The sequence below is a fragment of the Oratosquilla oratoria genome, chromosome 7 (assembly GCF_046742065.1).
Source record: "Oratosquilla oratoria isolate Oo_2021 chromosome 7, ASM4674206v1, whole genome shotgun sequence".
NCBI lineage: Eukaryota > Metazoa > Arthropoda > Malacostraca > Stomatopoda > Squillidae > Oratosquilla > Oratosquilla oratoria.
In genome coordinates this window covers 43,204,137-43,231,073 of record NC_134783.1, presented here as the reverse complement: position 1 = coordinate 43,231,073, position 26,937 = coordinate 43,204,137, and the positions used below count along the sequence as shown (strand labels likewise).

Genomic DNA, 26,937 nt, shown 5'->3' with positions numbered 1-26,937 from the left:
CACACCTACATTATATAACATTAGAAAATTAAATATCAATTTTGTAAATTATAATATATCAATATAATATACATTTTTCTTGGCAGAAATCAGTATCAGAAAAGGTTGCTAAAAGTGATACACTTACAGAGTGGCTGGGGCTGCTTGTGATGCCATCTTTGTTTTGATAGATGCGGTGGTCAACGAAATTAAAGTATGATAAATTCGTCTGTTCTAACCTAACCTGCATTTAGTAATGCAATACCTCTAATGTTATAGGTCACCAAGATCGTCCCCGTCAAGGATGTTGATGGTTGGTTTTGGTATCCGAGCAGACTGTGGGGTGTATAGGAGTTGCATAGCATTAAGGAATGCATAAATCTCAGCTCTGTAGCACTGTTTTAACAATATGTACTGTGCAAGGTACAGACGGAAATACTGAGGACGTATTCCAGATCCTATGGTCACAGCTTTGTTTAATAGTGCATTTGCTTTTAGCAGGACTAGACAGACAACATGGCATCTTAATCCTATGATTGTAGGTTCATTCAGTAATGTACTTGCTTTTAGCAACATTTTCTTATTGATTTCTGTCATGAAAAATGTATATTATGTTGATGTATCACAATTTTCAAAATCAATAATTAATTTTCTACTGCTATATGTGTGCATGTCCAAAACATTACCAATGTTGCTGGCAATTAAAACTGCTATATTTCACATCAGATGGGGGTATTATTTTAGTTGTGCACACCTACGCAATATAGCATTAGAAAATTAAATATTAATTTTGTAAATTATAATACATGAACGTAGTAAGCAATTTTCTTGGCAGAAATAAAAAACAAAATACCTTGCTACAAGCAAATTTACTAACAAACAAAGCTGCTAGGATACGGTATGTATGCCTTGCCAGTCCAGTTACTATCAGACAACTGCTTTCACATTCTGGATTGGGTGTTCTCCAACTCCAAATGACATTAATAAGTGCTGTTACATAGACAATAGGGCTTCCTTGGACTTTATGAGAGAAGACGGGGTTCTGCCGTCATCTGTTAATTGCCTAAGGTACAATAATCATCAGGCCATCAGTATCCATAACGACGACGACGACCCAGATGATCTTTAGAATTTGAGGTACTGGATTACTAAACATTGGTTAGATTTTGTAGGTTAGTTAGATTAGGCTAGGTAGCTTAGGTTAGAATGGACTAATTTATCATCCTATCATTTTTTTGACCTCAGCACCTATAAAAATAAACATGGCATATCATTCAACCTCCATGACTTTGTTAGAAAATACGTTTGAACTTTTTTGTTATTGATTTCCGCCAAGAAAATTGCATATTATATTGATCTATTATAATTCACAAAATTAATACAGTAATTAATTTTCTATTGCTATATCTCGTAGGTGTGCACAACTAAAATTTTACCCAGAGGGGTTGGGGAATGTGAAACCAGCACATTGTGTTGCCAGATGGGACCACTATATTCCAAGAATGCCAATATTTGATACATGAAAGAACCCTAGTATTCAGTGATTCAACCTACCCTCCAAAACTGCACTGTTGACTTGTGTCCTATATCCATAAAACCACAATTAATATTTTTATATATACAAACAATCAAGTTATTACACTAGAATCTTATATGCAACTAGTTTTGACATATAATACAATGGGACACCTTACCAAGTCTCCAAAATACTTGAAAAAGGCCTCAACAGTATCTGTTAGTACAAGATCATCAGTATTTTGACCATTTCTTCAACAAACTGGCTAAACTATCGGTAACATTTGGTTGAGTAGATGTCTCCCATGACGTATGGCTCATTAAGAATAAAAATTAATCATATGGGCAGCTATTAGAAACTAAACTCGAAAACATCTCCCCTCGATACCGTCAAAGTTAATAATTAACAACTTACCCATTATCTGTATTCACAGAATCAAACAAAGAGTGTAGATCAAGGTTTCCTGGAGATAAAGGTTGACGAGATGATTTGGCAGTTATCAATGCAGTTTTCAACTCTTGCAAGTGTTTAGTTGGCTCATTTGAGAGAGACAACTCTCCCAAAACCCTAATCACCTCTTCCATAGTTTGCTTTGTCACGGAACAACAGTCCTGCTGGAAAAGGGTAAACAAGTACCATATATGTTTTTATGACAAAACAAAGTAAATAAACTTAAATCACTACGTAACTACCATAATGTAAATATTTCAAATAATTTCTTAGTATCTTAATGTTCTTATTCAATTCTAAGATATTATATATGTATTTTAATCTCAAAACTATAAGAATAAAATCAGATAGAAAACAATGCATAAGAAATATAATAAAAATTAGGAGCGAAAATTATTGGCATTTTTCTTATATATGTCAATGCATGAAGCTTCATGACATTGTTTGAATTTTTATGTTGATAGTTTCATAAACCAGTAATTGGGCTGAGTACTGTTGTGCTTGTCAGCGTCATTCTGGGGTTAACTTACATAATTGATGACTCTTGTCCTTGTTGGTATTGCGGGGTCCGAAGTTATGATCGATCATGGATTCTGTTGCCCTGGCAACACCTAGGATGCTATAGTGTTATAATGAATGCAGACATAAAGTTATGGTAGACAATAAGACAGCAATTGAACGAGTGCCCAGGTTCACTTGAAATAATCTAAGTTAAAAAACAATATATACTAAACTAATCAAGATAATTCCGGATAAAGCAATAATTGTGCGATTAGATTAAAAAACAACCAATTAAATTCTTTTAACATCTGATCTTTTAAAAGGACTACATGAAAGAAAAATATTCGAAAGCTGTCTCGGAACTGTACTTCCCCATACACACTGACAGTCATGAGCCCAAGTCACACCAAGCTTACGACCTGTTTCCGACCACCGACCACCTTCGACCGAAAATCAAGTGATCGGTCGGCGACACAAAACCTATGCTAGGAATTGAAATGGAATAAACTTAATGTGGTTGATAAGATGAAAATCTATGTACTGGGGACTATTCAGTGTGTGTTGTAATATATATATATATCTATCGATCTATCTGTTTATCTATCTTATTACCGACTACCAGCGACTTCTAAGGACTACCTGCAACTGGCTGGCGACCACCTGGTCGCCGGCGGTCGGAAACAGGTCGTAACCGTAAGCTTGGTGTAACTGGACTCTTAGGCCTGTATAGTCCTTATTTTGTACAACGGCTTGCGCGTATATGGGCTGTTTTAATGTGGGGATGAAAGGGATCACGTTGTTAGCATGGAAATTGTCATGGCACTGTATATTACAGATGTAATTCAATTAACCATCGAGGCTAAACGCCGTGGTAGTGCACAGTTGCATTCACCTTTCACTATGAAAATCATCCCTGACAATCGTCCAAGTAAATTCTTAGTCGATTTATACTGGTCCTAGGCAGATACAACTTATCAGAGAACTTCGACCAACTCACTGCTTCATATCTCTCAGAGATTATAACTTGTATGCAACGTCATCTTCCGAGGCGAACCACATGACCGTAGTACTATAGTCGAGCTCACTGATATATAAGTCAAGTTACTTGTCTCGCATCGGAGACATTGAGATGATTGCAGGGTGGGGGGGGGGGGCAATACCACGGGGCGGCACTTTTTTTTTGGGGGGGGGGGGGGGAGGGCGGCACTTTTGGTGAAAAGAAGGTAAAGTAAATTCCCCCTAATGTACTTTTAATGCATGATTTATTTATCATGAGTTGTGTGTATGAATGATGTGTGTATAAACGTTGTTTTGTGGATGAATGTTACATGTGAATCGTGCTAGTGACCATCAGATGTGGAAGGTGGTGGTAGTGGTGGTGTGGGGGGGGCACTTACCCATGTCGGGGCCCTGGATGATTGTAGCGTCAGATAATTTATTTGCCCAAGACTACAACTCCATTGGCATTTCACAGTCGTCCACCTAGTTTCAAGCCTGTAATCCTGGACGATACTATGATATATTCGTTTTTCTTCAGAGGATGAACAGTTGTATGTTGTTTGAGAAGTTTTCAAATTTCCTAAACCATATTCGGGACAGAGAATAACATTGATAGCGTGTGGGGCCAAACATATGTAGCCTACTTGTGTATGCATCTATATAATAATGTATGTCCATATACTTACATGCCCTCATTCTTTGAAATACGTGTCGACACACATAACTTCCACGAGATAATGACTTTTGGAATCTGCTTAATAAGCGCATGCTGACATGAATCGTGAGAAAGTTTGGAGTAGCATTCACTTATTTCAAAGAATGTATAAGTGTGGACAAATAGTCTGAATATATATGAACATTTATTAAATAATATGGGTCCATGCAAAGATACAGTGATACCTTGAGATACGAAATTAATTCGTCCTGTGACCGTCGTCGTATGTAAAAAAAATCGTATCTCAAAACAATTATTTCCATTTAAATTTATGGAAATAGAATTAATCCGTTCAAGCGATACAAGATTACTCCAAAACAAACTTAAATTACACAAAACAAGCACAATATATAGATAGATACATGAGTAATTACATACACAATGATAAAATGATAGATAAGAATGATGAACATTATTTATCATCTACCACGGAGACAGGTGATAGCGAAGAATGGAGGTGTGAGCCAGGAGGAGGGAGGTGTGAGCCAGGAGGAGGGAGGGCAACGAGAGCGTACGACACACACACACGTACAATGGGTAATGATAAATACACAATTAAACATTATAAACACACACACACACACACACACACACACACACACACACACACACACACACACACACACACACACACACACACACACACACACACACACACATTAATACAAATAGAATTAAAATACCTAAGATTTTTTTCATATTCATATGATTAAAACTATGCTAAACTATTTTTTTTTTTGGGGGGGGGTGCTTTTCAATTATTTTTTTATCATCACTTTCACTTTCACGTCTGGCCCTCTTGGTCTCACCTTCATTACCTTCACTGCGTGGTCGCTTTAAGAGAAAACGATCAAGAGTGGTCTGTTTCTGCCTCTTTTTTAATATGTTGCGAAAGTGTGAAAGGTACATATCAGTAAACAAGGCACTTGCTCTCCCTGTGGACAATTTCTCAGGGTGCCTTTTCTCTACAAAATCAGATACTTCTTGCGAATTTCACGTTAAGTTAGCACCTCCTCCTGCTCGACCTCCTCCCCACTGCTGAGTTCCAGCATCACATCCGAGTGGGCCATCTCCTGCAACTCTTTCAGCGCTTCTGTCGTGAGTTCTTCAGCATGCTCCTCAACAAGATCAGCAGCATCTGCCTCGTCTACCTCCAGCCCCATGGAACGACCAATGGACACGATCTCCTCCTGTGTGTGTGTGCGTTTGTGTGTGTGTGTGTGTGTGTGTGTGTGTGTGTGTGTGTGTGTGTGTGTGTGTGTGTGTGTGTGTGTGTGTGTGTGTGTGTGTGTGTGTGTGTGTGTGTGTGTGCGAAGTTTGCATGACACTCTAGCTATCGCCTGATGCTTTTATTCAGCTGAGGGATGGGTTTCCCAGAGCGGCGAAAACTTTTTTTCGCAGTGAAAAACAATTGTCTTGAAAATGCTCAAGAAATTTTCGAGAATTCAAAATTTTATTCTTCAATGATGTAATATCATCATAAGTAATGGAATTTTGTTCCTCCTAAAAGTTTTTGATAATGGAACTATATTCTTTCATAAATTTTCAAAACTGATTAGATTTTGAGTTTGGACTTTCGTGATTGGGTCTGGTATCAAGCGATGCTTACAGTTCTATTTGAACTTGGTTCTGGTAGAGATACCGACTATTAGATTTTACATACTTTAGTTTATATATAAGTATTTTCATTGCTTTATTAGCAGTAATTGCAGTATATCTTGTATGTATATGATTTATAATTTTTAAAGCCTTAGAAATAGGCAAAGAAAAGTAAATTTTCCTTTATAAATTAATTTTGAGACGCTCAATTATGAGAAGTGTCCCCTGGCTCATCCTGATCGGTATAAGAGAGAATCAGGCCGATTTGAGGTTTCTGTGGGAGAGGTTTCACACAGAAATACCTCGACTTGATGGCCTTCCGAAGTGTAATATCTCCATTGTACAAATGTTCAACGAGTTCTACTCCAGTTGAACTAACCTTTCCGTTGAGTACATCGAGATCGTCGACATCTTCGTGAGCGACGCTGAAAATAAAAACGACACTAAGGTCGAACAGATCGTCTTTTACGGTAAAGCACATGTTCTCCCGTGGAAGTGCCAATCCAAAATCAGTGATTTTAACTGCGCCGGTCTTGTCTAGAAGGATGTTTCTAGCGGCCAGATCGCAGTGAATAATTCCCATTCTGTGGATATGGTATATTCCGTTAAGGCACTGCTGCCAAACGGATTTCATCTCGCCCTCGCTAAAGAGGAGGCCCTGTGCGGCCATGCGGTTGACGGCGTCCTCCAGGTTCAAGTCCATAATGTCCAGGACGAAGTAAATGTATTCATCCTCAGCCTCTCTAATAACTTCATGCAAGCGGACTACATTTGGATGTCTTCCGATGGTTATGAGAGCTTTCATTTCGGTGTCGGCTGCTTTGGAGGAGACATCTTCCAGTTGGCACTTAATGGCCACTGCCTCTCCAGTCGACCTTTTAACCGCTCTGTGAACCGATCCAAAAAATCCAGATCCCAATCGTTGTCCAATTTCGAAGTTTTCGTTGAGAAGGCTTGAGGTGAATTGGCCGGTCACAACCTCTACTCCTTCTCCTCCTTCTCCCCCAATGACTCCTTCGACGCTTCCAGAACCGTTGAGCGCACTTCTGATCATCGAAAATAAAAGTTTCCCGATGACCATAGGAGCCCGGGGACCAGAAATCAAATTTCGGCGACACAAGTTCAAACCGAGATATGAACCGACCCCTATTCACCCTCTTTGAAGAACTTAACACCGAAGTATGAAGAATAAACAACTTAAACCCATATTGTTCCTTGACTTTCACTGCTGTTTGCTTGTTATCTCTGTTTCCAAACTCTTTCATTGGACCGAGAAACATTTCCTGTGCAGCAAAAGAGCTAAAGATACTATTTTGATAAGTAGTATGTACACCAACATAATTAAAGGCGGACTGATTTTCCAATGATCTATAAGCTCATATATATTCCAACTAATTTTTCAATGTATATCAAAGCATTGGTATGTAATAAAGATACAAATGTAGGCAACAAGAATTTTATTCAGAACAAATAAAAAAGAAATATAGATAGATTAATAAATAGATAACTAAACATACAAACACAAATAAATTACTTAATACGAAGATATATAAATATGTAAATGAATAAATGTCTACACACAAAATACAAAAATACATTCCCATACTATTGTTCAATAAAAACTCACAAAGACCTACAGTATATGTATTCCTCTTCATATAAAACATAAGAACATAAAACTAAAGGCGTTCACTCACGTGTGTGTGTGTGTGTGTGTGTGTGTGTGTGTGTGTGTGTGTGTGTGTGCGTGTTTGTGTAAAAATGATGGTTTGTGTGTGAAAGACAGCTTCAGGGGAACCAGATTTCAGTCAACAGAAGAGCTGAAAGAGGCATCGGAAAATTACCTGAAGGGACTACTGAAAAAGGACTTTGAGGAGGAGATGGTGTGTGTGTGTGTTTGTGTGTGTGTGTGTGTGTGTGTGTGTGTGTGTGTGTGTGTGTGTGTGTGTGTGTGTGTGTGTGTGTGAGAGAGTTTCTGTGTGTGAATGGGTGTGGGTGTATGTATGTGTATATATATGTGTGTGTGTGTGGTGTGGTGTGTGTGTGTGTGTGTGTGTGTGTGTGTGTGTGTGTGTGTGTGTTTCATCAGACAGGTAGCTTGGATTGTGATTAGACTGTGTAAAAGGTACACCCTAAAATAGTTCAGGTTTATGCACCAACTTCACAGAGTTCAGACGATGCAATCGAGTCGTTCTATGATGATCTAAGTCAGGTAATTGATCAAGAAAAAAGTAAGTACAGGTTTATAATAGGCGACTTTAATGCTAAAGAGGGGTAGAAGATGGGAGACGAGTCGTGAATTGGATTGTTTCGAGTAGATGGAAAAAAAATGACAGAGGCGAGATGTTAGTCAATTTTGCAGCGAACTACAACATGAGGATAATGAACGCTTTCTTCCAAAAGCGTGTAGGTCGTAAATGGACCTGGAGAAATCCAAAAGAAGTCCAAAAGAACAAAGAATTCATATTAGGAGATGAGAGCAAGATCGTTTACAATGTTACAGTCATAAATAAAATAAACATAGGTAGTGACCATAGAATGGTAGGTTGCACAGCTGAATTCAATTTCAGAGGCGAAAGTAATAAACTAGTTAAAAAATAAGCCTTGCGAAGGTTGAGGATAACAAGAAGAGAATTCATTTAGAAATCAAGAATATATTCGATGCTCTAAGAACTAATGAGGATACCGTCGAAGACATGAATTTCAATTTAGTAAATATCATTAGGGAAACGGCAGAGAAAGTAGGAAGTACAAAGAGTATTAGAGAAAACAAATACTTCAAAGCTACCAATGACCTAGTTAAAGGAAGGACCATGCAGATTAAAAGCAGGAAAGACGAAATAGAAAGAGTAGAACTAAACAAGCTTTTCAACAAAAGGCAGAGATCAAAGAAAAGAAAGAGAAACTTGAATGAAATAGCGGAAACTATTCGGCAAGGTGAAAGTACTAACCGGACGGAGCGCAGACACACACACATACACACACACACACACACACACATACACACACACACATATATATATGTATATATGTATGTATGTATATATATGTATATGAATATGTACATGTATATGTATATGTATATATATATATGTATATATATATAGCGATAGTTAGACCCATCCTTGACTATGCGGTACAGTTTTGGTCTCCGTCCTACAGAATGGACATAAATTCACTAGAATCAGTACAGAGAAGAATGACCAAAATGATACATGGACTCGGAAATTTGTCTTACGAAGAGAGGCTTAGGCACCTAAACTTACACTCTCTGGAAAGACGCAGAGTGCGGGGTGATCTAATATAGGTGTTCAAGTGGATCAAAGGCTATAACAAGGGTGATGCAAACAAGGTCATCATAATAAAACAACAGGGCAGGACTCGCAGTAATGGGTATAAACTGGACAAATTTAGATTTAAGAAGGAATTAGGCAAGAATTGGTTTACTAATAGGGTGGTCGATGAATGGAATAAACTTAGTAACCATGTAGTAAGCGCTGAAACTATCAGTTGTTTTAAAAAACGATTAGACAACTTTATGGATGGGAATGACAGGTGGTGATGGATACGGAGCTGCCTAGTGTAGGCCTTATGGTCTTTTGCAGTCTCCTTTATTCTTATGTTCTTATGTTCAACTGGTGGTTCTGGTGGCTCTTCGAATCCCTCAAAGTCTTGCTCAAGGTAAAACGAATACTATAAGGTACGTTAGCGGGGGGGGGGGTGAGGGAGAGCCAGAAAACCTCTCCACCGCGCACTGTGCGCAGGTAGATGATGACATGCGCGGGACGAGAGCTGTCAGTCACTCACACACCAGTGTGTGGAGCGGAGCTCCATCTTCTGATTAAAGGGGTAGCTAAGGCAGACAAATAACATATAGAAATGCCAACAGTTTGTATAGTGCAGAAGTGCAATGCCGTTAGACTGAAAGGTGATAAAAATATACATTTCTTTTCACTACCCAAAGATAAAGAACTTAGAAAGAAATGGATTGAATTATGTGGCACACACAATTATCAATACTCGGTCATCTGGATGTGTATGCAGCCGTCATTTTGAAATTTACTATTTATTAGCAACAGTTCCTGAAATTTTCATTCAATTGCAAATAAAGAGACTATCAATTCAGACCATCATCTTATTATGAGAAAGTTTTTAGTTTAATGTCATCTAAATGGAGAGATGAAAGGAACTGATGCTCTGTTGAATTAAGAATGAACTCATATATTCTAACATAAAAGATAGTTGCTTGGAATTCGCTAAAAATGTAATTTTCGCAGGAAAATTAATTTTTCCCTGATACAAACCTGAGGTACTCCTTACAATAGGATACTTTCGCATAGCGCGAATATTTCTACTGCGAAATTAAAATCCTCACTCTGTGGGTCTGGGCAACGCTTATCCTCAGTAAGGGGCCCCATTGGGGCAAGGGGGGGGGCCCTTGCCCTCCACCACAAGTCTCGCACACTATAACCATTCTCTGAGCCAGGTATGAATTAAGCACAAGGTTTGTCAGGCAAGGAGAAGGAACTGTTTAGAGGGGTGGTTGAGGAGGGCCATTAAAGGTAAGGAGTACCTCAGGTTTGTATCAGGGAAAAATTAATTTTCCTGCGAAAATTACATTTGTTCCGAAGAATACAAACTCTTCGGTACTCCTTACAATAGGAGACTCGGACTTAGGAGGGAAGGAAGTTGTTATCTAGCCTGGGAAACTGCTGTAAGGAAAATCTAGTGTGCTAAGACTATGTTGACCAGACCCCTATACATTCCCCTCACTTTGAAGTGCACCCCTTTCTGTTCCCTGGAGTGGAGACAGACAGGTTATAATCACTTTTGTACCACTGAAGGGCTTGAATTGATTCCCTTGGAATGCTTGAGAGCCCGCGGGTGAGGTAAGGGAATGTAAGAGTATGAGAAGGACTTTGGAAAGTTATCCCTGCAGTTGCCGAGCCAGAAACCTGGATGAGTTGTCAGGGTCGGCTGTGTGCTCTTGAGGAGGGGTATATCATTTTCAGGACTTCTTGGGCGGCCACTATGGGGCCCAAAGATAGTTCCCTAAAGATTCCCGCATAACTTCTTTGAGGTAAAAGGAAGTGAACGTATTCTGGCTCTTCCATATACCTGCTTGAAGAACCTGGTTGACTGACAGATTCTTTCTGATGACTAGGGAGGTCCCTACTGCCCTCAGGTCATGGGCAATCTGTGTGGTTCATGTCGCAGGCTCTGCGGATGACTTCCATTGTCCAGTAAGAAATGGAATTCTTAGTGATGGGCTACCTTTAGTAGAGATGAACAACCTCTTTAATTCTGGTCGAAGATGTTCGGTTCTCTTGAGGTAGGTCCGGATGGCTCGTACCGGGCATAGAACTGTTTCAGTCTATTCTCCCCCTGCAAATTCGTCTAAGGACGGAACACTAAAGGACCAGAATCTAGGGTCGGATTTGGCAGGATCTTGGTTGTTGGCAATGAATTGAGGCATGGAAGTGAAGGAGACCTCTTTCCATCCTTTGGAATGGGCGACTCTATAAGAGATGGCATGTAACTCCCCTACTCTCTTGGAAGATGCCAGGGCTAGCAGAAAAAACTGTCCTCTAGGTGAGGTCCTTCAGATGTACCTCTCGGAGAGGTTCGTAAGGGGGACCCCTCAGAGAGTTCAGGACTAATGCCACATCCCGCGGAGGAGAACTGATTTCCCTGGGGGGGCATGATCTTTGAAGTGCCTGAAGAGCATGGAAATTTCCGGTGAAAGGGCTAGGACCATGCCCTTCAGAGAAAACACCTGATTTAGAGCTGCCCTATAGCCTTGTACTGCCGAGAAGGAGATCTTCTTGGACTTCCTGAGGAAGTGGAAGGAGGCGATCTCAGGAATGGTGGCTCGATCTGGGACTAACTTCCTGGAGTGGCACCATTTTGCAAAGGCATTGCATTTTCCTTGATAAAGGTTAGCTGAGGAAGAGCGAATAGGAGCGGACATGTCCTCTGCCACTTCTCTGGGAAAACCCTTCTTTAGGAGGATCCGGACCATAGTCTGAACGCGTGAAGATTGAGTGCTGAAGGGTTCTTGTGCCAAGGCCCGTTGATGGGTGGATACAGAAGATCTGGTCTTCCTTGAAGGGCCAGAGGCTCTTCTACTGCTAGCTCGAGGGCGTCTGGAAACCATGGGGGCTTCGGGCCACCAAGGAGCGATCAAAGTCATCCGAAGGTAGGATGCGTGTCTTGCTCTCAGGAGTACCTTCTGGAGCAAGGGAAATGGTGGGAAAGCGTAGGAGTCCAGGTTGTCCCAACTTTGCAGAAGAGCGTCTTCTCCTGCTGCCAGAGGATCCGGGAAAGGGCTGAAATATATTGGGAGTTGGTGATTCCATCTCATTGCAAAAAGGTCCACTAGAGGGGAGCCCCATTTGCTAAGGATGAAGTTCGCTACCTCTCGATAGAGGGACCATTCTGTGTTGATTATCTGATTCTTCTGCCGAGGTGGTCTCCGCCCAGACATTCCTCTTCCCCGGGATGTAGCGGGCTTTGAGTGACACCTGGAGATTCTTGGCTAGGTTGAGGATGTCCATCATCAGAAGGCATAGTTCCTGGGAGACTGTGCCCCCTTGCTCGTTCAGGTAGGCTACTACCGAGGAATTGTCCGACATTATGCCCACTACTTTTCCTGAGACTTGATCCTTGAAGTGACGGAGAGCCAGGAGTACTGCTTTCAACTCAAGCCAATTGATATGGGCTGTCCGCTCGACTGTGGACCAGGAACCGCTGATGTGATCGTCGTTGAGGAGGGCTCCCCAGCCATCCTTGGAGGCATCGGAGAACAGGAGGACTTCGGGGGGAGATGGGCCGAGGGCATCCCCATGAGAAGGTTGCATGGGCCTTCCACCAGAGAAGAGAATCCTTGACTTCTTCGGTGAGGGAGATGTGTTGTAGGGGTTCTCCCTCTTGTGGGGGCCCACTGAGACTTGAGGAGCCACTGTAGCGGTCGCATTCTTTGTCTACTCCTGGGATTAAATTTCTCTATGGAGGCCATATGGCCCGGGAGGATTTGGCATTGTGTCGCCGTCAGGAACCTGGTCGATAGTGCCTGTGCAACTAGAGAAGCGAGATTCTGGATCCCCTTTTCTACTGGGAAGGACTCCATTAGGGAGGAGTCCAGGACCATACCCAGGTACGTGACTCTCTGTCTTGGTAAGAAATCTGACTTTTCCGGGTTGACTACTGTGCCCAATTTCAGGACAAAGGTTAGGACCATTCTCAGGTGTTCTTGGCATAGCTGGGCGGAATGTGCAAGGATCAGCCAGTTATCCAAGTAACGGAGTAGTTGAATTCCCCTGGAGTGGGACCACGCTGAAACGAGGTTGAACACACTGGAGAAGACTTGGGGTGCTGTGGAAAGTCCGAAGCAGAGGCAGGGAAGTGGAAGGTGTTGCCCCTGTGGATGATTCTGAGGAATTTCCTGGAGGAGGGATGCACTGGTATGTGGAAATAGGCATCTTGGAGGTCCAGCGACACCATGAAGTCCCCTTCCCTGATAGACGCCCTTACGGACTCTGGAGTGTCCATTCGGAACTTCGTCAGGAAAGGAACTTGTTGAGTGGAGACAAATCGATGACTGGTCTCCACCCCCTTGTTGTCTTTTCTACTAGGAATAGCCTTGAGTAGAACCCTGGGTCCGGAGTCGAGACTTCCTCTAAAGCTCCTTTCTGGAGCAGAACGGAGGATTCCTCCGCTAGGGCCCGCCCGCGAGCCGAGTCCGGGTGGAAGCTGCTGACTTGGATGGGATAGGGGGAGAGGTTTGGGACAGTGGGAAAGGGAAGACAATAGCCTTCTTAATGACTTAGTAGGTCCAGTCTTCCGCCCCGGCCTCTTCCCATGCTCTCCAGTAGAGGGAGAGGCAACCCCCTATCTTGTGCGGAGGGGCTGGCGAATTCCTAGGATTCCTGTGGGGGAGTCCGGAGCCTCTATAATGTTTACGTCTAGGATCTCTAGTCGTAAAGGGACGGGGCTTTCCTGTCTGCCCTTTCGACTTGGAGTGGAGGGGTAGGGAATCAGCATCCGGGTTAGAAGGGGGGCCCTCTTCAATGGAGCATAAATTTCTCTGAGGAGGGGATCACTGGGGTCTCCTAGGACGGTGTCTCTCCTGCGGGACTCAATGTTGGCCCAAGACGTTAAGAGGCAGGCCGCTTGATGCTTCAGAGCTCTGCTCGAGCTTTCCCATAGAGCCTGGAGGTTGCATTCCCCTTGGGGTTGCAGCCCGGGTAAAAACTCCCTTACTGAAGCCAAGACGCGTTCCAGCCAGGAGTGCACCGCGAGAGAGAGAGCCAGGCCCTGAACGAGGTCCCTAGATTCTCTGCCGGAAAGGATGACGTTTCTTCTGAGCAGTCCACGTCCGCTTTGACAAGCTCTGGTAACCGAGCCGGGATCAAGGCTGCTTAAGGTTTGTCCCTGATGGGAAGTAGAAGCGTTTTTGCTGTTCCACTGGAACAGAGCGCCAGCGCGGTTTTTCGGTTGCCCGGTTTGTGCGTCGGAGGCCTGGTTCATGGCTCGTACCGTCTGTGTACTCCATGGGAGTTGGTTTTGTTGTTTGAGAATTGCCCGTCCTGAAGATTTCAGACTCGAACGTGACTTCCACTTCTTGTGGAAGGCTCAGTTGATTAGCTCTCCTAACTTTAGAGAGGATCTCTGAGCAGGAGGGTGTAACAACCATCGGGGATTCCGACTGGGAATCCTGCAAAGTTTGGTAACTTGCCCTCTCATCCCCGGCGCTGTGGATGTCGTCGCCGTCGTAGCTGGCGCCTGTCCGGTCAGCGAGAAACACCGCGTCTGCAACCTCGTCCCTGATCTCTGTCCTCGTGAGCAAAGGGCATGGAAAGGTCACCGTTGATCACCCGGCTCTTCCTACGGTGGGTGTTATGCGTACTGCGGGATTCCTGAGTAGAAGAGACTAAGGGGCTCTTTGTCTTTGAACCCGGGTTCTTTGTCTTTGAACCCGGGTTCTTTGTCCGTGCCGGCGTCAAGTTTCCGGGATGGGTCGGGGGCAAGCCGCAAGCGACCACATCCGGGAAAAATGTCATACAGGAGCGGTAGCTAGAGGTGGCCTGAGGCGCATGTCCGTCTACGCTAACCGTCCTGGTTGAAGGAAGAGAGGACAACTTGGCCTGAGAATGACTCGAAGTGGACGTTGTACCACCTTCCTGGCTACTACGCTTTGGAGGAGGGACCGTCGAGTATCCGGGATGGGTCGAGGGCAAGCCGCAAGCGACCTCATCCGGGAAAAATCTCGTACAGGAACGGTAGCTAGAGGTGGCCTGAGGCGCATGTCCGTCTACGCTAACCGTCCTGGTTGAAGGAATAGAGGACAACTTAGCCTGAGAATGACTCGAGGTGGACGTTGTACCACTTTCCTGGCTACTACGCTTTGGAGGAGGGACCGTCGAGTTTCCGGGATGGGTCGAGGGCAAGCCGCAAGCGACCTCATCCGGGAAAAATCTCGTACAGGAACGGTAGCTAGAGGTGGCCTGAGGCGCATGTCCGTCTACGCTAACCGTCCTGGTTAAAGGAATAAAGGACAAATTGGCTTGAGAATGACTCGAGGTGGACGTTGTACCACTTTCCTGTCTACTACGCCGTGGAGGAGGGAGAGAATTGCTCGTCTCCTCTGAAGCCGTAGTCTGCCTTCTGTTTTTTTTTTGGGGGGTGAAGAGGGAAGCCATTTTCTATGCTTGCGCACCTTTTCCCCTGCATGTGCTTTCCTGTGAACATGAAAGTACACGGAACACTGACTATCATCTCACTGAATGCACGTCTCACGCGGTGATGAAGGTGAACACTTAAGAGCTATACACTTGAAACACCAAATGTGAGGATCCACTTGGGCTGGCGGTAAGGGGGTGAGACAAAGGTATCTCCCTTCGGCGAAGGCACACAACCCATCTTCAACAACAACAATACTGGAACCAGATTCCATACTTACAGTGAAGGGTAGGATACCCGGTGGCGGTTAAGGGAATACTACAGGAAAGGGAGAAGCACTTAATAAATTCCTGGACACAGGATGGCGTAGGGAAACCCCGATGAAATTGAAGGACGACGAACTCCTTAGCGTCCTGGGAGTGAGCTGGCGACAATCGAAGCGGGTTGCTTGATTTTCGGCACATACGTAAACATAGAACCGTTGAGTAATTAACGGTTCGCTGCCGCGTTAATAATGGAGTTTGACTGAGAATCGGCCCATTAAGGGGGAAACCGATAAAAACTAAACATGTATAGTAGAGAGATGTTAACGCGGTCACTACTACGAAGAGAATGGTTATAGTGTGCGAGACTTGTGGTGGAGGGCAAGGCCCCCCCCCCCCTTGCCCCAATGGGGCCCCTTACTGAGGATAAGCGTTGCCCAGACCCACAGAGTGAGGATTTTAATTTCGCAGTAGAAATATTCGCGCTATGCGAAAGTATCCTATTGTAAGGAGTACCGAAGAGTTTGTATTCTTCGGAACAAACATCAAAGATGATACAAATTATCTGAAGGCAGCAAAAAGCTAAGGCAAATATAGTTTTAAAGATTAAAATTCTTTGATCAAGGTAAAATAAATGTCTTCTCATTCTTGTTTTTTGTATTTTCATCTGCATTTAATATTGGCATCTATTATGATCTATAGCCACTTAGATAAATATCAATAAAGTATTTGTGTCCTTTATTGTAGCTTAACAGAGTTGGCAACCCTAGTGTTTGCACACACTATTGTTTCATCCAATTTGTTCCAGACACCCACCACTCTGTGTGGAAAGCCTTTTTTTTCAGATCTCTTCTATAACTGCATGTGTGTGTGTGTGTGCTTTATTACCCTATCGTTGGAGGTTACTACAGGGCACTGCAACCTCTTGGTATGGAAGGAGTCAATATACAAATATATATATTGATATATAATCCCAAAATCAATGTGTCTTGTTCATTGATCCTGCACAGATTTACGTAATGTCTGTCTTCCACATACAGCTTATCAACATTTCATGCAGTCAGTCATCACTGACAATCGCCCAAGTAGGTTACCAGTCTATTTATACTGTTCCTAGGCAGATACAATTTATCAGACAACCTCGACTCACATCGACACCCTTTTGTTCTCATCTACTATTTCATATCTCCCAGAGATATATGCAATGTCATCTTCCCAGGTGAACCACACAACTATAGTACTATAACTGAAGCTCACTGATAAGTGAGACCTATGACTCCAAGACAACTGGAAATGGTCTCTGGATTAGACCACAAATCATTCAAGATAGAATTATTGTGTTGTCTGGGTGGGGCAAAAGTGGGGCAGGATAGGATGAAGTGTTCCGTCTTCTGTGTGGTGATTGCATCTGAGGCAGTAAGAGCCTGTGGCCAGGCTTATTTTGAGTTTGTGCTGTTTCAGTGCTGGGTGATGGCCAGAATGCAGTCATACCAAAATGTTTCTTGTTTGTCATGGGCGGGTTTTCTCATTTGGACTAATGTCTTGGGGAATCAGGTGAAATGTGGAGTTTGGACGTCAGCCTCGATGTACTTGTTTTGTAATTGGAGTGGGTTTTCTAAAGGATGTATTATAACAAATGCATACACACAGGTGGTAGGTTGTCAAAGGTGTTTGAGTAGTATAATGTTAGGGTTGTTTTTTCCTGTTGCATTCATTTAGTTGTGCTTGTGTTGATGTGGTGGGAAGGATGGATGAATGTGAGTTCTCTTGCATAGGTCTGTGTATATATCCTTTTCATGTCATGTTGTATGGGGATGAGTTTTGATTTGTGTGTGTAATGTTTTATTGGAGTGGTTTCAGTGCATCTGGTTATTCTATTTTCTTTTTTTTCAATATTTTGGGAACATGCTTTAGAGGTGCAGTCAAGTGTGATTCTTACAAATAGTCTGTATTCTGTGATAAAAGTTCCTCTCTGCAGGCCAAAACCAGTACTTGGTACAGATTCTATACTTCATGCCATCCCTAAATGTATCATTTATCCTGTGTAGAACAGTACTAGTTTGTTTTGATTAATAGAGGACAATTCCATTCACCTTTTTGATGTCCTGTTGGTATCAACCTCATAATACATAATTTTGTTATGGTCATATGCAAAGGGGTTATGGTGAAAGAATGAACCTGCATTCAACAGTAATTGAGAAAGATAATGAACACATGGATTATAATAAATGTTAACCTCTGATATGATGATGTCTATGTAGGCGTCAAGAGGCACGCGAGAGTATACTAGGATGCCTGTGTCTTGAACAGGTTTATTTTGTATTAGTAGATGAGTGACCTCCCCCCCCCCCCCAAAAGTTCTGTGAACTGGTTTGATCACATTTTGTTTATTATTATTACTCGGGGTGAAAGAGAACTAGTGATACAGCAGTGACTTTATATTTTATAACGCAAGTAGTGTGATTCATCGTACATCAGGCATCCGATGCTGCGCATGAAACTTTGACTTGTATTGAAGAGGCTAATGAAACAGAAAATCAGATATGACACTTTTATTGTTCAGTAGAAACGAGCTACACAATCAAAATGCTTACTGGGCGCGAGTCACTCCCGGCATCACTTCCTCCGCTTTGGGACTGATGCTTTCTCCAGATAATGTGCTGTGTTTTGTTTATTACTTGCATTTATACACACTGAGGTCAACCTTAATGCATAAATCTTCTTGAGGGAGTGCTTGTATTCAGGCTTCACTGAGTCTACCATCAAATGGTTTCCTCAAAACTGTCCTCAAGTTTCTCAACAGTAACCCTGAATTAAAAGCAGAAGTGTTTGTTATGTCAACCTCTGGTTTTGTTACTCTATGCTGTAATTCAATGCAACAAAAAATTATGAATCATACTGATTGTCAATAGAATAATCTCAAAATAATCAGTGTAAATGTAATATCTTCCATATGCTGAAAATATGTATCTTACATCACTTCCTGATGAATTTGAATTCTCCAGTCTACAGTATTTAAATACTAGTTGGGCAGTGTTGAACTATGTAATTGGGTTAGCTATTCAAAGTTTCATTATGCTAATCAAATGGAAGGCTGGTGAGCACATTTCCAGAATGTGCCACGTAAGGAAGGGAATGAAACGATGAGAATTTCTGGAAGGAGCTGAGAGGGAGAGGTTGAATGGGGGTTGATTCTTGGACTCGTAATGGTGGGGTTATGGTGAGGATGAATTCAAATTGAATCAGTACGAGCATTGGAAGGAGCCGTCAATACTCTACCCATGATGTTTGTTAGGCTGTTGGAATACACAGAGTACATCAAAACAAGCCAAGTTATCTATATACAGCGTACGAGCCCGCCAATGATTGGTAGCTTACATAGTGCCCAAAAAGACATTGTAGCACAGTGGTGGTTGCAGATCTGTTTGAGCATCAACACCTACAAATAGTAGCACTGGATCAGGTTATGCACTTACTTAGGACAAATGAGCTATCAAAGTACTGAGAGGCAGTATTCAACTTTTAAAGCAGTCTTCAGAATTGTTAACTTGACATACCCTATCCAAGACAACTTTTCCTTATTGCCTCTACCTCAGCCTACATCAATATTCTGCAAACCACATCCTTAAACTTAAACCGTTTTGATTATCAATTGATTAACTTATTAATAAACAAAGTAAACTAACAATTTCATTTATATATCCAATTCTAAAACATGCAACACAGTAAATTTCTAAATGCCAGCAGCCTATACCTGCTACTGTAACATATATTTATGAATACCACCAACTTCAGCACACTATATTCCCCACCACAAACACTTGTACGTAATTTCCCCAAGCACTACCAGAGGAATACTTTAGGGAAAAGTATACCTCTCCTTGGGAGCTGCTCAAGCAAGGAGTCTTATCAAGTCATATATACATGCTCAACACACTTTAGTTCCTGATCAATTTCTGCAACACAATATAGAGCAACTTCACTGTAAAGCTGTTCATATAGGAGAACATTGTACCATAATGCAACAGGTGCTTCGAATTCAGACTGCCTACTTGTGTAAACCTAACCAGTGCTACGTGCTGCTTCCACCAAGCTACCCTGTACTTTTCATGTACTAATCAGGCATATGTAAACACACTGCGGCTACCTTGCACCCACATTACAATGAGTGCGTGCATACACGAAAATAGCTGCTACTCGCACGGACTCACAACAAGACCACCATGGCTTGCTACTCCACAGATGTGGTACCAACTCTTGCATAAATCCCATTGCCATGACTATACCAGTCAAAGTACATTACATGCTAAGCTCAAGGCAGAGAAAGAAGAGTACATACAAAAATCTTGGTGTAAAAAACTTACAACTAAAGAGACCTATGACTAGTAAAGATTCCTATACGCCTGCTCTCCTCCACAAAAATGCAGAGAATGAATCCAGAAGAAAACCCAACCAAGGTAGATAAGCCCTTGCCATTTGGACCTCAGGGTAGGGGCAAGTTGGGTGGGTAGTTCAAGATGGAGGTCAAGAGGGAATTATGGGAAGAATAGCCAGAGCTGAAAGAGAGTAGAGTGGAAGCTTTGATACAATAGGTGGGATGAGTTGAGTGGTTGGCACAAATGCATTTGGAGTAGCTGAAGGACCTCTTGTTGCTGCCTGGCTTCTCTTTTACACACTGCTAACAAAGGAGGGGCCCCTCGTCTCCAGGCATCCAAGTGCATCACGAATGTACAAGCTACAAGTGTACAGTAATACCATTTCATATACACATGCCAACAAGGTACAGTACACATCTACACTACTTTCTGCCTTCTTCCACCACTTCCTCAATAAGAGGAGTGTCGTATGTGGTTTTGTGCATCAAATGAGTATATGGAAGGAAAAGAAAAAGGTGAGGGGTAACTGTGCAAGGCAGAAAGATGGAAAAGAATGAATGTGTGAGCAAGAAGAAAAAGAGCAAAGGCAGGGGATGGTAGAGAAGAGGGGAAGGAGGGAAGAGGGAAAGAGAGAAGGATGGGAGGGATGAGAGAGTATGAGTGAATGAGAGTGAGCAAGTGAGAGAGAATGAGGGTGAGGGGGGGAGAAGGTGAGGGGGGTAAGGGAGGGAGGGGGGATGAGAAGGCATAACCATAAAATAAAAATGATCACATTTAGTTGCCAACTGTATAACACAACACTGATATCAAAGGAAGACATTGTAGATTGAAAAAAATCACAATTCAAAAGAAGAAAAATAGTTGAACATATATGTGATAAAATCATGGCATGGCAAACTTGCCAAATGCCACTACTGTTACAACTCAGTACAGGTAATAGTGAAAACAATATTGAGAAGCAGCACTGAGATAACACGTGGGTGTTGCACTTACCAGTCGTATAAAGTTAGAACCTTAAAGCTAATCTGAAAGAAGCATTTCAGTCACACCCATCATGTACACCCTAAATCCTATATGCACACACTCTTCTGCACACAATGCTACCTGGCTCTGGCAGCAGTGGCAAGGTTGCAAGATGGCCGTGATATGAATTAATGTTGCTTGGCTATGGACTCTTCTTTATTTTTATTTTATCTTTTAACTGTACACCACTGTACCATCACGCTCAGCTTTACATATCTTGCTAAATCATCTTTTTATTTATTAATATTATTTTACAACACCAAAAATAAATATGGTATTTTGTGCTACATAAGGTATGGGCTATGAGGCATGGCCTTGTGGCCCTGACTGCCAGCCATATCCTGTGATGATCCTGTTCAAACTGAGGACGAACAAAGGCCAAACAAGACACATCCGATTAAAGCACAAAAGATATTAAAATGTCTGACATAACCTACATTAAGTCACCTGCACTTCAATATCCCTTGCCCCTTTCTCTCCTGAAGTTTTCTTTGTCCATCTGTCCATCACAAAACCATATCCAGTCAGAACTCCTACAGGGTGAGCACCTGGCTTTGCCCCAATAGTACAGTGTTAAGTGTTCAGGAGGTGAGTATTCCATTAACATTGTGTGTACACTCAACAACCCACAAGGGATCAACACTTTTCCCAAATATGTAACATGGAGGCATCATTACATAGGAGGAACCACACAACAACTTGCAGCCTTACACCTATTCAGTCTCGTGTTCACACATCCACTCTCCCTCCCCCCTTCCCTCCCTCCCACCCGCACACAAACACACACACACGCACATGCACACTGGCGTCATGGACTAATAAATTCTATATCTGGCCTATTCTCAAAGATGGAGTAGAAAGGTGGGAGTTCTGGAGGCAAGTAGCCAGACACACACAGGGTCTATAAAAGTCCAATATCGTGAACTGAACTCTTCCCCAAGCCTCAAACTATAGGATTACCCTCCCACTTTGAGAATAGGTTGCAACTTGCGTTTCCAATAAATGCATATGGAGAATACCAAAGGCATATAATTCCCTGTTACACTGTACAAAAGTTAGCCACATTGGGTACCAGTGTAAATTGATATAAAATGAGTATATGATAAAGAAACAGTTTAGGCTTAAGTAAAAACAAGCAGCTTTTGAGCATGAACTACAGTCAGGGTTTTAAAAGTAAAGTGTTGGCCATTCCTTCCAGCATGATCCTTCTTGACCACCTTGTGCTACCTCAAGACATTGGAATCCACGGAGGAATAAACACCATAGCAGCTCTTATCCTGTAGCTGCTCTTCCTCTCCACTAAATATTATGAGATTCTGCACTATCTGGTTGCAACTTCACTCTTAAAAAATGCACAAGTTGCTCTCACAATATCACTAAACAACAGCTGTCACAATTTGAGGTGACCAGTAAAGAATTTCTTGTGTCCATAGCTGTTTCAGTTGAGATATGTGGTCCTACACCTTGAGTATACAGTTCACTCATGTGTTGAAGTGCAGGGTTAGCTACCGCTTCACTTAGTGCTTCTCCAAGCTTTTGCTGTCGATATAATCCACGAGGGCTTTGTGGCAGAATTCGTATTGTGCCTGAAAACATAAAGAGAAGTGAATTATGACCCTCTAAACAATCAAGATATGCTGCCCCACACTTATAATTATATCCAATGATAAATTATGAAAAGAGTGATATTTTGTGGGATAAGAACTTACAAAATCTTGTAGCTGGAATTGTCTTTGTGATCTAATTCTTCGGCACGTCTGGAACACATCCACCCTTCCTTCACGCTTCAACTGCCTCAAACAATTGTTGAGACAGACATATACACTACTTCTGTCTCCTCCACCACTGCAGTGCACCAAAGTTGGAGGACCTGCAGACAAATTGGCATCGGTGTGGGCTTGCACTCTCGTAATGAGCTCCACAATACCATGGGTAACAAGGGGCACCTCACCCAGGTGACCAGACCAGCCAATATAGTGGAACTGGGTTAAATTGATCGAATCAGCATTCTGTAAAGAAAAAAAAAAAAAAAGGGTACATTAATTACTTTTCGTATCTTAGTGTGAAAGTGGCTCTTCCTTGGTGCTACAACAATATGAACAGAGCTGCAAAATATCATGCAGTGTATAACAACATTGAATGGTGTGGGATTGTGAATGAGCTTGACATGGGACAAAGGGATGCTTTTGTCTTGATGAGGACAATCTTCATATAATGAAGCAGTGGGGTTAAACCTGCTATGGCTGTTGAAGCCTACCATAGAAGTGCTAAGTCTTGTTGTACTGCCTTCAACCACCCTTCAACAGGGGTGACCATTCCTCCACAAGATGTTGTGATGGGAAGGGTGTAAAATGAATGTGTATATGGTGTAAGTGTCTTTTGATTTAGAAACTCCTTAATAAAGGGGGAAAAAGCTGTTATGTATGCATTAAAACTAGTGGTGAATGCAACTAGATTTTCGAAGTACAGAACATATCTTAATTTACACAATGGCACTGAAGAGGCGGGCTTTCAAGTGGCAGTACCAAAATTGCCAAAGAAGCTCAGACCTGCAGGGTGATTAAGTAATCCAACATGCTCAGATTTCCATCAAGATGAAAGCCACCTCTACCTACCCCAACCCTAATCCTTCACCCATAGGTGATGCCTTGATGGGATTGTGTTAGGACAGGGAATGGAGAGTGAGTGGTTTGAGGTGAAGTTGGGGCTGTACCACGGTTGTGTTATGTCGCCATGGTTATTCAAAGTGTACATGAATGCAGTAGTGTGGGAGATCAGTGCAAGGGTGTGTGAGGGTTTCAAGCTTGTAAATGGCAGTGGGAGGAGTGGGAAGCGAGGCAGTTGTTGTTTGCAGACGAAACTGCACTTGTGGACGGGTCAAAGGAGGTTCCAAGACAGCTTGTGTAAGTTATGTAACTTGTGCAAACCCTTGGTCTGCCTCAAATGCACTGCACTATCCAACACAAACCAATACATATCAGATTTACTGCATAGACAGATGAAGCACACACTAAACATGCTACAAACAAGCATAAACAGCATTTTGAACTAGCACATAGAATTGTAAAAATTTCTGCATGAGCATCCCATATATATAGCCCTAATACAACAAACCAAACTATCACCAAAAGTTATTCTGCCTAACTTCATGGAATACACAACATTCAGAAAAGAAAACAGAAAACATAGAAGTGGATTCTTGATGTTTATATAAATCTTATACACAAAAACATAACATTTCCCAACAACAAAACACAAAAATCTTCACTATCAGATACTATACCAGAAATTATCACATTACATATGCATAAAAAAAAAAAAAAAAAAAAAAAAAATATATATATATATATATATACACACACACACATATATATATATATATATACACACACACACACATATATATATATACACACACATATACAGTCGATGTCTTGGGTATTGGCGCGAAAAATGTGCGCCAATACCTGTGACAAATTATTAAGGACCCCCATTATACACCTAAGAAAACCGACACTGGTATTGGCGCGAAAGCACATGGTAGAGTAGGCGGAGCTTAAGTCCCACGTGCAGACAATAAAGATCTCAGTTGCCTATTGAATAACTCAGTTGCTTTTTGTGATTAGTCGTGACTGCATCAATTGTTTTTTTCCGCTCTGATGTGCTGTGTTTTTTGTAATAATGCCACGAGGCCCAGAGCTCACAAGGGAGAAAATTGCAGCAATAAGCTCACTTTATAATGCAGGAAAGTCTAACAAGGATATATTAATCCAGACCAGAGTATCGTTGCACAGTGTCCAGAGATGGACAAAGAAATGCAAGACAGCGGGAGGTGATTATCCCCCACTCCAAGTCAAGAGGACTGGACCAGCTAAAAAGACATCAAAAAGGACTCTGAAGGTTATCCAAAGACAGGTGGAAGCTGAACCAAGGATAACAGCTAAAGAATTGAAAGAAAAAAATCCAAAACTCCTGCAAGATGTGTCTGTTAGGACAATACAACGCCGCCTCAAGGACGATTTGTCTTATGAGCATCGGGCACCACGACGCAAACCTCTTCTGATGGAGAAACAGAAACACAATCGTGTGAAATTGGGATAATGAAAAGTGGAAGAAGGTTTTGTGGACTGATGAGGCTACATTTAATGTTACTGGGAACCGAGGAGGTAAGGTTAGGCTCCGTCCGGGTGCGGACCCGTACCATCCCAAGTACACACAGGGGACAGTCAAGCACCCTGATAGTGTCATGGTATGGGGTGCATTTGGGTACTATGGTGTGGGCAAGCTAGTTATATTACCTAAAAACACAACAGTGAACAAGGAATCATATTTGGAACTGTTGTGTGACCATCTCGAGAATTGCTTTGATGCCTGTAAGAGTGAGGTGTTCATGCAGGATGGTGCCCCTGCACACACAGCAAAACTAGTCAAAGAATGGCTTGAATTTGTAGGAGTGGATTACATAAACGATTGGCCTGGTAATAGTCCAGATATCAATCCAATTGAAAATGTGAGGGCACTGGTAAAACGAAGACTACGAGGACGTAACACAGCAACTGTGGAAAAGCTTGTGAAGGAGATTAAGGACATTTGGGACAACTTAGAACCCTCAATGCTCCAAAGACTGGCTGAATCTGTTCCTCGACCCTTGAGAGCTGTCTGAAAAGGAAAGGACTACCCACAAAGTATTAGAGGCTGGTAGGTTCTACATATATGTTAGTATTGCACTTGTTTTAGTGCTACAGATGAAAGAAAAGCATCGCGCCAATACCCGTGGCGCCGACTGTATATATATATAATATATATATCCTTCTCTCCTTATTAGGGGAGTAAGGGAGTCAAAGCATACAACTACACCATTGACTATCTAAAACCCATTCACTGTCCTCCCCATCTCTTGAGAATGGCGGGTCATTCCTGTCCTTTGCCACCACTTGGGTCAAAAGTACTGCAGCACCCTTGTCCCATTTTGAACAACATATACATGAACACAGAAGTGTCATCCCCACCACTAACCATCACCACATATTATACAATACATTATAGAAGAATGCATTGTACACAGTTATGCACTCCAACAACACAATGTATATTCCATATTGGATTTGAGAGAAAATCCCCATTATGGCCATGGCATTGGGACTGCTTAGCCTGACAGTCTAGGGAACAACAACAACAACAACCCCACTACCCCAAACACCAGAAGTGAGCTGGTTTTAGCCATGCTTTGAACTTATGAAACTCAATGGATAAAGTTTACTCACCTTAGTGTTGGTTACGATGAAGGAGCGTGTAGAGTATTTTGGATAACTCTCACTAGACACCAATTTGACACAAATGTGCTCAAACATTTCCTCATCATCTGGCCAATACTTGCTGCAGCAATTTTCCCCACTACCAAGCTGTGTGGAGGGAAAAAACTATAACGGAGTTCAAACCATAGCATGGAGAGAGAGGGGAGAGGAAAAAAAAAAAAAAAAAAAAAAAAAAAAAAAAATAAAAATATATATATATATATATATATATACATATATATATATAAATAAAAAAGTAAATAAATAAAATAAATATACACACACAAACATAAACCAAAGGCTCTTCCCCTTTACAAGGGTGGTAGCCAAAAAACAAAGGCATATAATCCACTCCCACCCATTCCATCCCCAACATACTCCACTCCCACCATCCCTCTCTCTTATCTTGATTCCTCCTGGATGATGGGTCATCCCTGCATCTTGCCCATTGCCCTGGGTCAGAAGCAGTGTCACAAGGCACAGCATGTCCACAGCAAGGCCACTTAATTAAATCGGTGACCCCCTCCATCCCCTCATGCAG

The 26,937-nt window shown here is 42.2% G+C and overlaps 2 protein-coding genes across 9 annotated transcripts in view; both read right to left on the bottom strand.

Moving 5' to 3' along the window:
- LOC143027120 (26S proteasome non-ATPase regulatory subunit 5) overlaps positions 1-2,135 on the bottom strand; it is a 28,332-nt gene extending 26,197 nt beyond the window's left edge. The window contains exon 1 of one of the 3 annotated variants that reach the window (XM_076188150.1): positions 1,910-2,135. In XM_076188150.1, the coding sequence (XP_076044265.1) occupies positions 1,910-2,079 (170 nt within the window). In that variant the 5' untranslated portion in view covers positions 2,080-2,135. Of the gene's footprint in view, positions 1-127; positions 267-1,909 lie in introns of those variants that run through there. The other 2 variants (XM_076188149.1, XM_076188151.1) reach the window with 2 other exon arrangements.
- Positions 2,136-18,240: 16,105 nt separating this feature from the next.
- Positions 18,241-26,937, bottom strand: part of Ptp69D (Protein tyrosine phosphatase 69D) — a 51,326-nt gene continuing 42,629 nt past the window's right edge. For 4 of the 6 annotated variants that reach the window (XM_076188143.1, XM_076188146.1, XM_076188144.1 and 1 more), the window contains 3 exons: positions 26,367-26,522; positions 22,812-23,111; positions 18,241-22,688 (listed from right to left, as the gene is read on the bottom strand). In XM_076188143.1, coding sequence (XP_076044258.1) covers positions 22,620-22,688; positions 22,812-23,111; positions 26,367-26,522 — 525 coding nt within the window. In that variant the 3' untranslated portion in view covers positions 18,241-22,619. The remainder of the gene's footprint in view (positions 22,689-22,811; positions 23,112-26,366; positions 26,523-26,937) is intronic. The other 2 variants (XM_076188147.1, XM_076188148.1) reach the window with 1 other exon arrangement.